This window comes from Carlito syrichta, unplaced genomic scaffold, assembly GCF_000164805.1.
Source record: "Carlito syrichta isolate Samal-C Ts95f unplaced genomic scaffold, Tarsius_syrichta-2.0.1 Scaffold304588, whole genome shotgun sequence".
Lineage (NCBI taxonomy): Eukaryota > Metazoa > Chordata > Mammalia > Primates > Tarsiidae > Carlito > Carlito syrichta.
Window position 1 is genome coordinate 65,265 of NW_007248684.1, and position 12,334 is coordinate 77,598.

Consider the following 12,334-nt stretch of genomic DNA (forward strand, 5'->3'; position numbering starts at 1 on the left):
TCCTCTTACCTTGAGACCTTGGGTAAATTATTGAGCCTTCCAAACCTTGACTTCTATAAAATGGGGATCAAAGTATTACCTACTTTATAGGTGTGTTGTAAGGAGTAAATGAGATAGAGGGTAAAAATATTTAACACAATGCCTGACCCGTTATAAGTGCTTAATTAGTGTTGACTAGTTTATTTAGCTTTGAACTCTCAGAGCCTAGCAGAGTACCTGACACATGGCAGGTCCTCAGCAAAATACACTGAGTGAATTTTTAAAAATATTAGAGTCTAGCCAGGCTCAGTGGCTCAGCCTGTAATCCCGTACCTTTGGGAGGCTGAGGTGAGTGGATTGCCTGAGCCCGTGGGCTCGAGACCCGCCTGGGCTGCGAGACCTCATCTCTACAATAAATAAAAAAAACAGCCGGGCTTGGTAGTGCATGCCTGTAATTCCAGCTACTCGGAAGGCTGAGGTAGAAGGATCGCCGGAGCCCAGCAGGTCGAGGCTGCGGTGGCCGGGAGTGGCCACTGCACTCCAGTCTGGGCGACCGAGTGAGACTCCAGCTCAAAAACAAAAAAAACAAAAAAAAAACAAAACAAAAACAAAACAAAACAAAATATTAGAGTCTTTCTTAGTGGCTTTTAGCTTTATCTCCAATGCATTATCCTTATTTGGAGGTGTTACACACTGTTTTGCAGTTATTTACATATAGCCTTATTCTCCTTACTTGGCTGTAGAATCTTTGTAACTAGAGAGAGTGTCTTATTGAGTGTCGTATTTGTCACATATTGAGTGTCGTATTTATCACATAGAGCTTTGAACTTAGCAGGTCTTCTGTAACTAGTTTGGTTTGTATTATTTTCCTTTAGTAAAGGAACCTTTCAGTATCAAGTATCCATTTTGTGACATTGGCTGTTGATGTACATGAGGCAAGTAAATGATATACTTTGGAACCATTAAAATAATCCAGTGTATTGGCGAGTCCAGTTTTTTTTGGTAATTATTAGAGTTGTAGAATAAATTCTTTGGATTGGAAAAGAACACAAGGGGCATCATATCAGAGCATCTTTCTTCTGACTCTTTTGGGTATAATTCAGTCTTTTAAAAATGCATAATATCTCAAAATGATGGCATGAATAAGTGTTTGCCTTGGTTCTTATTCCCACTGATTTTATACACACACACATACACACCCATACATATGGAAATTGAGTATCCTTAATTCGAAAATCCAAAAACTCTGTGAGTGCTGACATGAGGCCACAAGTGGAAAACGCCACACCTGACCTCACATGATGGGTTTCAGCCAAAACGCAGGGGCACAACACACAGTTTATTCAGTGTCCCCAAGGGAAAAGATACCCTGTCAGCCCCCCTCAGCTGTGATATATCTTTTCCCTACGTGCCCAGATTCCCCTATGCAAGCATGCCCACAAAGGATAATAAAATGGCACATGTGCAGGCCCAACACACCCTGCATGCAATATTCACTGTGGTTTTTTTTGTTTTTTGCTAATTCTTTGCTATGTAGTATAAAGATATTATTGAAAATGTCCTAAAGGCCTGAAAATAGCTGTTTGAGTAACAGTGATAAGAAAAAGAGGAAGAATTTATGTCTATCCATAGCACAGAAGGTCAAGCTGTTGGAGAAACTGAACAGCAGCATGTGAAACATCTTAAGAGTATGGTGTTGGAGTGACTACCATATATGACATGAAGAAACAGGAGAATAAACAGATGAAGTTCTGTACTGAAAGTGATGAACAGAAGTTAATGAAAAATAGAAAAATATTGCTTAAAGCTAAAAGTGAAGTTCTAGAACATGTATTCAAAGAGTGGATCTATCAGTATTGCAAGTGAACACGTGCCAATTAATGGTATGCTGATCATGAAACAATGATCTATTATGAATTAAAAATTAAAGGAAACTAGTGCGTGCCTGTAGTTTCAGCTACTTGGAAGGCTGAGGTGGAAGGATCGCTGGAGCCCAGCAGGTTGATGCTGGGTGGCAGTGAGTGTGCCACTGCACTCCAGCCTGGGTGACAGAGTGAGACTCCAACTCAAAAATAAGGAAAGAAGGAAGGAAGGAAGGAAGGAAGGAAGGAAGGAAGGAAGGAAGGAAGGAAGGAAACCTTGAATATTCAATGGACTGGTTGTAGAAATTTTAGAAAAGAGATGTCATTAAAGATTTGTGGTGATAAAGTACCTGCAGATCAAAAAATAGCAAAGGCATTCATTGACGAGTTTGCCAAGATCACTGCTGATGAATCTGATGCCAGAATAAGTCTAAAATGCTGATGAAACATCACTGTTTGGATGTTATTGCTCCAGAAAGACACTGACTATAACTCACAAGATAGCCCCTACTGTCTCATTAAGGATGCCAAGGACAGAATAACTGTACTAGGATGTGCTAATGCTGCAGGCGTGCTTAAGTATAAATTTGCTGTGACAGGCAAAACCTTGTGTCCTCACTGTTATCAAGGAGTGAATATCTTACTAGTCTGCTATCATGCTAACAAAAAGGTATGGGTCAGCAGGGACATTTTTTCTGATTGGTTTCACAAACATTTTGTACCAGCAGTTTGTGCTTACTATAGGGAAGCTCAGCTGGATGACAACTGCAAGATTTTGTTCTTTTTGACAACTGTTCTGCCCATCTTCCAGCTGAGATTCTTATAAAAAATAATGTTTGTACCATGTACTATTCCCCAAATGTGACCTCACTAATTCAGCCATGTGGCCAGGGTATCCTTAGATCATTGAAGAATAAATATAAAAATATTTTCTTGAGCAACATGCTAGCAGCAGTGAACAGAGGCATGGGTGTGGAAGGTTTTCAGGAGTTTAGCATGAAGGATGCCATACATACTGCTGCCAGTGCTTGGAGCACAGTGACTAAAGACACAGTTGTGCATGCCTGGCACAACCTCTAGCCTGTGCCTATGTTAAGTGATAATGATTAACAGGGTGGTGACATTGAAGGATTCCCTATGTCAAGCAAGAAAAAAATGATGTCTGACCTCTTTACATAGGTCACAAATATACCTTCAGAGTCCATCAGTAAGCTGAAATAAGTGGATATCGAAGACGTTTTTAACATCAATAATGAGGGTCCAGTAGTTCATTGATTGATTGATGGTGAAATAGCCAAAATGGTTCTGAATCAAGGTGACCGTGGTAATAGTGATGATGAAGATGACATTAACACCGAGGAAAAAGTACCTATAGATGACATGATGAAAATGTGTAATGGGCTTACTGCAGGACTGGAGCAGCATACTTTCATAACTGAACAAGAAATCATGTCAGTTTACAAAATGAAAGAGAGACTTCTAAGACAAAAAACATTGCTAATGAGGCAGATGACTCTCTGGAGGAAACATTTAAGAAGGCCATCCAGCAGACCCTAGAGGTTTTAATTCCTGGTCCCTCAATTGCTTCTGATGTTTCTTCTCACCTAAAAAAATAAGAGGAGTGTACACTAACCTTTTAATCAAAACACAGCACTGCAGGTGAAGACTGAAAGCCTGCTGTTTGTTAACAGCTGATACAGGTATTCTGGTGATGCTGCTGTGTTGCTTAGCTATCCTGGGCACATTTTTTCACTGTATTAATGGCATATCATATATATATATATTTTTTTTAGTTGGAGTCTCACTCTGTCGCCCAGACTGGAGTGCAGTGGCCGCTCCCGGCCACCGCAGCCTCGACCTGCTGGGTTCCGGCGATCCTTCCGCCTCACCCTTCCGAGTAACTGGAATTACAGGCATGTGCTACCACGCCCAGCTGATTTTTTGATTTATTGTAGAGATGAGGTCTCGCTGCCCAGGAGGGTCTCGAACCTGCGGGCTCAGGCAATCCACTCACCTCAGCCTCCCAAAGGCGCGGGATTACAGGCTGAACCACCGAGCCTGGCTTCATATTGTTTTTTACTGTTAAGTACTTATGTGTGAATAAGTATGGAAAATTATTGTTTTTAATAGCATATAAATTCAGAATCAGAATGATGGTGGTGCCAAACAACCAGATTATCCACGAGTGGCTGAGATGATGAAACCTTTGCTTTCTGATGTTTCGTTGTACACAAACTTTGTTTCATGCACAAAATTATTTAAAATACTGTGTAAAATTACCTTTGAGCTATGTGTATAAGGTATGTATGAAATATAAATGAATTTTGTGTTTAGATTTGGGTCCTATCCACAGGATATCTCATTATGTATATGCAGATATTCTAAAATAAAATAAAAAAATGTGAAATCTGAACCAGTGGCCCCAAGCATTTCAGATAAGGGATATTCAAACTTTATACGTGTGTCTGTGTGTTTATGTATGATAAAGGAAAAATATTATAAAAGAAAAAGTAACAATTGTATATACATATATAATCTATCATATGGTAGGTGCTGCTTTTCTTTTGTATCCTCCATATTTAATAGACCAATTTTCTTTAGTTTATAAAACTCAATGATTATCAATGTAATTTACACCAGATGGGGTGATCTTCTTCTAGTCCTGGTATCATTTTTCCAGGAAGTCTGACTTTAAACAATGTTGAACCTCTTCTCTTAGTAATATCAAGTGTTTTTTAATTGCCTTGCTCAGTAGACTCCATAAGGATGTGAAAAGACTATTTTAGATATGGTTTTGACAGTATTTTCAAGCTTCCAGCTTTGCATCCTACACTGATTTATATATTATTCAGTATTTTTATACATTCATTTTCTCTCCAAAGCTCTGTTATATAGACATAATTTTCTTAATCCTTTAAATAGTGCTGTGGTTATCATTGTAGTTAACACGGGCTGATTTTCTAATTTTTTCTGAAAGGTTAACCGGTGAACAAAGAATTTAAGTGATTTACACCAGTTATAATAGTTAATAAGTGATAAAGCTACAAGATGAACATTCTAGCATTGTAACCACTTCCTTTTCCTCCTTATGCATCTTATAATCATGTCTTAAGCAGACAAGTAGAACTAAATTTCATGTGTACTTGTGTTGCCCATACAGGTGCATCTCATCTTCAACCATAGATTTAGTCATGAAAATTTAAGAATAAATGATAGATTTATGATAATCTTTAATACAAAGAAATCCTTTGGAAGTCATCCTTCTATAATGTGTCTTTGTTACTCATTTATGCAACTTACCTTTATTGACCATCTCTTATGTTCAACAAGCTAAATGAGATTCAGGTTTGTATAACTTGAGTTTTCTTAAAATAAGATATGCCTATTTAAACACAGTATCCATAGGAACATAAATTTATCAAAAAATGAAGTGAGAGGAAAAAAATGAGAATTTAAAGTGAGATTATAACTTGAGCATTGGTATTTAGATGTACCCCCCCACCGCCACAGTCTCAATTGAAATCACTGTACATTTTTAAAATATGGAGAAACTAAATTAGTGTTGGAGGCCAGGGAGGGGTTCCATCTTCATGCTGCAAACTGAAGAATTTCCACTTCATATAGTGCAGATGGGATCATATTGAAGGAGTATACTGAAACCAACTTGCAATTTCACTTCCTGAGAAAGTGACAAGAATTGAGTTGGGGGCGGTTAGGACAACCTGTATAGCCTTAAAAGGCTATTTGCTTTCACAATTATTGATGGCTTAAGAGTGTCATGAGAAGTCTGAGAAATAGTCACACTGAGGTCAAAGCAGACCCTGCATATGGGCTTTTCTCTGATCCAGCAGGCAACAGCATTCAAAAGACTGGCCACTCTGTACCTGGAGTGGAGGTCAGATTAATTTCTAAAGTGTTTATATTGGAAAATTTAAAGTTTTTCCTGCTGGGAGCTATCTGTGGCTCCAGCTCCCTCCCTACTTCTCTTGATGGCTGCATATGAATTTATATTAACCAGTATTCCATTGAGAGAATCTAAGAACGTTAGGATGGATGGTGAAGGGAATGAAAGAGAACCCACCTACCCTGTTTTGGGGAATACACCAGCCTGCATAGATTGTTTTTTGTTCCAGAAAGAACAAAGAAACCCAATGTAAAGTTTCTGAAAAGACTCCACAACATAAATGGAGGACATAGTATTCAAAAGGCAGAGAAAAAAAAAAACATATTTCAAAACCATGTTTTCTATAGAAAAATATTTTTTGATAACATGCTTTGTGGTTTCTATTGAGTGCAAGGAAGTATATAATACAAAGTAAACAGTGAAAGCAAACTCTGTGAAGTGAGAGCTTAAAGGAAATAATAGAACAAGAGAATAAATGAAAAATATATCTGAATGAGACTGTAGGCAAAAAGTCAAAGGGGCTTGCTGAAGAAGGAAACTAAAACATGTGTCATATGTAGTAAAGAAGAAAATTAAAACTGGGGAAGATAGGGTGAGTGATGGAAAATGTAAACTTGAGAAAATCTCCCAAAATTCAGAGGAAAATGGTGTAAAAGCAATGAGATAATGAAACGTCGGATAGAGGATGGAGCTCTAACAAGCAGATGGTCGTTCCTAAAGAATTAGAGGCTAGGCTGTTGCCTTGCTGAGCTATGGTGTGGCCATGTGCTCTTTGAGCTATGGCCAGGCCAAGTCTTAAGCTTTGGCCCTTTCCCCTACCTTGGGGAGGTGAATCTCCTCTCTCTCTCTCTAATTTATTTCTAAATAAACTATATTTTCTAATAAAAAAAAGAATTAAAGACTAGATTAAAAGCAACTGAATTGATTAAGATACCATAACAATAAAAGCAAAAACAACATTCTGGACTATTGAAAGACATAGATCTGCAGATTGAATACTTACTCTATACCAGAGAAAATAAAAAAGAGACCAATAATTAGACATATCTCAGCAAACTTTATATTTACTTCAAGGATAAAGAAAAGAAATGACCATGCATCCTGATAGAAAAAGTAGTTTAACCTCCAAAGGAGAAGTTGATATTAGAATTCTCAGCAATACTAAATGCCAGAAAACAATGAAGCAATGTCTATAACTTTTAGGGGAAAATGATCGTGACCCAGAAATTGTAGACTCAGCCAAGTTGTTATTCACTAATGAAAGCAGCAGAAAGATGATCTCAGTTGTATAATTTATAAAAAAATATGCCATTCACATACTTTTCCTGAGAAAGTTACTTGAAGGTATACTCCAGCCAATTAAGAGATAAAGCAAACTAAACAGTTCAACCTTGGGAGAGTCATGAAATAAAAGGATTAGTGGTAAGCAGCAGAAAGAAGCATGTAATAGGTAGTTATGAAATATAAATAAAATTCAAAACATAAACATTTTAAGTATTTATTGAAAGATGAAATAACAAATCATAAAATAAGCCCTAAATGCAAAAAGGAATAGAAAAAAGAAAAACAAGTTTACTTTTCTGTATTTAAGTGAGTTTCAGTTGATATTAATTTTTGAAATTAACACTTGAACTGACATTAAACAAATTACAATTAATAGAGTTAAAATATCTTTCAATCAAGGGGAAAAAAACTCTATATATCATCTTTCTCTAGGTTCTATGAATGTTCTGTTTAACTCTTCTTAATAAACATACGTTTTGTGTTTTTAACTATGCTTTTTTTTTTTGAAAGCAGGATTTATTGAGAGGACAGAAAAGATCCCATAGTAGGAGGGGACCCGAAGGGGTTGCCCTGTTTTTAACTATGTTTTTAAAAAAGACTGTCGGCAATATAGCAGAACATTAACATTGTGTATTGGTTGATGGTGGGATTTTGTGGTACATAAGTCTTCAGTAAGTATAAGTATGAATTAGTTTTATAATCAGAAAAATGTATGAGTTATTTAAAAGAATATACAATTTGACATAGCTATATGATCACAATTATGTTAGGGAAAGATACCCACAACAGTTGCTTCTAGGTAATAGAAATGCCACATACTTTTTTCTTTTCCTATCTATTTTCATATTTTTGTAATACATGTGTATTAACTTTTACAGTGGGAAAAGTAAACTTAAAAAAATCTATGTATACAACAGAGTTATAACTACAAATTTATGACATTGAATGCTTTGTTCTTCCCCTCGAATTAAAAATTAAGTATTTTGCTTAAGACATCAAAAATGCACAATAAAACAGACATCAGAGAGCAGAAATAAAAAATAATCAATAAATTTAAAGCACAATTTCATAAATCAGTAAATAAGATCTGAATAAGCACAGTCTAAGAACTGATTCTTTAAAACAAACAGCAGAATTAAAAAATCTCCAGCTTGTTTGCTCAGGAGAGCAAACAAAAAATACAGAAAACAATGTGTTAAAATCATAAATTTGGAGGAATTAAAATGTACAGCTATACTAAATATGAAATGAATACTAGAGTAAGGATTAATTAGCAAAACTGACTCAAGGAGGACTATGCTGGAATTGGCCAACAACTATGAAAATATTAGAGAAAACTGCCAAAGAGCTACTCCAAATGTTAAAGCAATTGTCTCTAAGTAGTATGATTATAGTCTGTTTTCCCCCTTTTGTGCTCTTTAGTAGTCTCAAAAATTTTACAATAAGTAGGTACGAATTTTAAAGTTAGATATGAATAAAGACCAACTGAAAAAGCAAAATCTCTCCATCTCTCAAGGCAGTTTGTTCCTTTTGAGCTTTAAAGATAGAAATAGCTGCCTTTCTAAAATTTAAGTGAAGCGAAATATTGACATGCCCTGAAAGGACTGTCAAGGTTCAAGGAATCTGTTAATGGGCCTAAGAGGTCCTGTGACTCTGGACTGACTAATGGCCCAGGGACCACTAACGGCAAATTGAATTTCTAGATCACTGGCTGTCTTCATGGAGCTCTGCCTCCAGAACGGGAGAGTAGACATACCAAGTGCCATACAAATAGATAAATGCTAAATAATAATTCTTTGAGGTTCAATGAAATATCTGTCATTTAAGTAGAAAATTATTTATAAAGAGTGCCCCAAATTTCGCACATTTGGATTGTAAGATTTTACTGGCAACATGAATAGGTGAAGTGTCCTTTACCTTACTCATGGAAAAAGTAACTGAAGATTTTGCTTTTTGATTTAGGTCACTCTTGATTTACTACACTGAAAATTACATCGCTCACTCCCATTCCTAAAGAAATAAAGTTGAGTTATGATGAGGCACTCTCTTGCATGTTAGAAACACTGCAGAGTATAGTACATGCATTCGTCATTAAAAAAACAATGTAGGGAGAAAGAAGCAGGTTAGAAGAGTATTTTTCCTACATAAAAATGTTTACGTATTTTTTTTGATAGGAAAATTATTTTGGAAAGAGAAACTTTCATTATATGTGTATATCTTATTTATCTTGTCAAATGTGTACTTATAAATGTTCATTTACACCCATCTTTGCAGTGCCCACTTGATATGTTACTTTACTAGGCACAGAAAAATGGCATATTACTCTCTTGTGGAGCTTATATAATGAGAAAGGTTAATGAAAGAGGATGTTGGGCTGGGCTTGGTGGCTCAGCCTGTAATCTCGCACCTTTGGGAGGCTGAGGTGAGTGGATTGCCTGAGCCCCTGGGTTCGAGACCCACCTGGGCAGGCGAGACCTCATCTCCACAATAAATCAAAAATTAGCTGGGCGTGGTAGTGCGCGCCTGTAATTCCGGCTACTTAGAAGGCTGAGGCGGAAGGATCGCCGGAGCCCAGCAGGTCGAGGCTGCGGTGGCCGGGAGTGGCCACTGCACTCCAGTCTGGGAGACAGAGTGAGACTCCAACTCAAAAAACAAAAACAAAAACAAACAAAAAAAAAAGAGGATATTGGAATGTGATGAATAGAGATATGAACAAAATGTGATAAAGGCACTGCAACCAGGGGAGTATGACCAAGGTGGCATTTCCCAAGCTTGTGTTCTCATATTAATCTATAAGTAACTGAGAAACACCTTCTTTGGTTATTTGTGGTACACATTAGCATATCAAAGGACATGTGAAATCCCCAAATCATAAAAAGTAGAATTTTACACAAAATGTGTATCCATAGGCTTTCCTTTCCTGTAATTCTTTATAAACAGCTTAGGGCCCCTATGGGATAAGGAATACACTTTGAGTAATGTCTATTTAAATTGTATATTAATTAGGTCATGTGCAGTGGCTCATGCCTGTAATCTCAGCACTTTGGGAAGCAAGGAGAGAGGAACACTTGAGCCCAGGAGTTCGAGACCAGCCTGGGCACTATAGCAAGACCTCATCTATACAAAAAATACAAAAATTAGCCAGGTGTGGTGGCACGTGCCTGTAGCCCCAGCTGCTTGAGAGGCTGAGGCAGGAGGATCACCTGAGGCAGGAGGATCACCTGAGGCCAGAAGGTTGAGGCTGCAGTGAGCCATGATCATGCTACTGCCTCTGGCCTGGGTGACAAAGTAAGACCCTGACTCAAATAAGTATAATAAAATAAAGTGTGTATTAATTAGAAAAAAAAGCTTAACTCAAAACCTTGGCTTAGTTTTTCAAGGTTGTCTTGAAAAATATAATCAAATCGTACCTTTAATAGCTTCTTTTGTTCTATTAAAGGAAAATGAAGCACTAGTTTTCTTACACTTATATTTTCCTCTCAAAAGACTAGATTCTCAACAAAGGGGAAATCTATGATATACTCAGTGTTATTTATAGGAAATACGAACTGTTAATTTCCCGGTAAGGCTTGGTTTTCTTTTTACTATGGATGACATTTAACAGCAGAATATAGGTAGCCTTGAATTCATCTTGGCTTTTAAACCAAAGAAGGGAGCTAGAAATATGATGGTTTGTTTCTTTATTCTCCTTCTAATATGTCCTCTCAGTGGCTTCAAAGACTCAACCAGTTTGGCTCCCATCATTCTAATCTCTTCCACAGCCCCCTTAGCATGTCATGACTATTAACTAATTTTTATTTATCTAGATAAATTTCCTTTTTACCTGAAATGCTAGTTTAAAAAAATTATTTCCATTTTCCAGATGAAGAAATGCTAGTTTTCTTTATCTTTCAAATAAGAAATTGCAGATTGAACAGTTGCTGAATTTATGAATCTAACAACAAGCCATACAGATTACAGAATTCCTATAATATACAAATATAATACACAAATTACTACCTCACTTTAAAAATTCAACATTTTTTAAAAAAGACAAATGGGGTTATTTTATTAAGTACTCAGAAACAGACTGCAGACAACAGGGATTTAGATTGGCAAACTACTGTACTCTAACAGACTCTCTTCTTTACTGACTACCTGCAGAATTTTGACTGGGAGCAAAAACCTCAGTAATATCAAGGGCAGTCCCTCTTAGCCCTCCTTTCATCCTACTGTACCTCATCCTACCAGCCTGAAGTCTTATGAAGAGATTTTGAGGAAGACATCTTGTCCCGGTTTACTTCATTTCAGTGGATTCTCTGAATACATCCTTGACCTGGGACACAAGCAGAATTCAAATCCAGTCTAAATGTTTTGTTAGGCTGCTGATTTCCTTTTCTGGGAAGACTGCCGACTGTGCCTTCTCTGTTTAAAGATTGTATAGGCGACTGGTGTTCTCACGCAAAGTGGCCAAGGTGTGGGAGAGTGGCTGATCTTTGATTCTGGCAATCTCTTGCACTGTATGCAGGGCCAGGCCCGGGTGGGCATACTGGCAAAAGCTTTTGGGAACCTGGTAAGGGCGGAAGTAGGGAGCATCAGTTTCCACAACAATTCTCTCCAGTGGGATCTCTCTCAGAGCTTCTCGGGCATGCCAGGCAGAAGGGTAAGTCAGGACTGCGGTGAAGCCCACAGACATATTAGGAAAGTACTTCAATAGGGGCTCAATGACTGGGTAACTGTCAGTGAGGCAATGCCTATGGATCTTGTAGTCATAGGGTACAAATCGTTTCATGATATCCAGCAGATCGTCATCAGCTTTTCGGCAGTGAATCACCAAGGGCTTCTTTAGGGATACAGCCAGCTGTAGCTGTCTTTCAAATACTTTGTGCTGCTTTTGGACTGGTGTGGTGCACTTATAAGAGTAATCTAAGCCCATTTCTCCAAATGCCACAGCCTTGGGGTGTCGTAAGGCTTGCAAAATATTTCTTTCTCCATACTCATTGTAGTAATGTGCAAAATGAGGGTGACAGCCAAAGGCCCCCCAAACCAGATCCTCTTTCAACAGATCCTCCCATAGGCCATCAATTAGGGTAAGAGGATCACAGAAGTTAGTGATGCAGCCCTGAAATTCCTTAGGAAAGGAGTCGCTATAAATTTCTTTGAACTTGGTAAAGGTCCCTTTGAAAGAGAGCTTGGAATAAAGCATGTCCAAGTGACAATGGGTATCAATGAAACCCTTGCTTAGGCTTGGCTGCCAGTGGCTAGATGCATATTCTCTGTAAGGTTGTGGTAGCATCTCCTCTTGATATGTTCTCTCCCTCACCTC

At 37.6% G+C, this 12,334-nt stretch overlaps 2 protein-coding genes across 2 annotated transcripts in view; one reads left to right on the forward strand and one right to left on the reverse strand.

Annotated features, from left to right (window-relative positions):
- The window catches only part of EFHC2 (EF-hand domain containing 2), a 192,156-nt gene that overhangs the window by 39,718 nt on the left and 140,104 nt on the right, over positions 1-12,334 (forward strand). The gene's annotated exons all lie outside the window — the stretch shown is intronic.
- LOC103262667 (putative deoxyribonuclease TATDN2) overlaps positions 11,434-12,334 on the reverse strand; it is a 12,254-nt gene continuing 11,353 nt past the window's right edge. The window contains 1 exon segment of the mRNA XM_021713510.1: positions 11,434-12,334. This exon segment is cut by the window's right edge and continues 9 nt beyond it. Within this exon segment, the coding sequence (XP_021569185.1) occupies positions 11,438-12,334 (897 nt within the window). The 3' untranslated portion in view covers positions 11,434-11,437.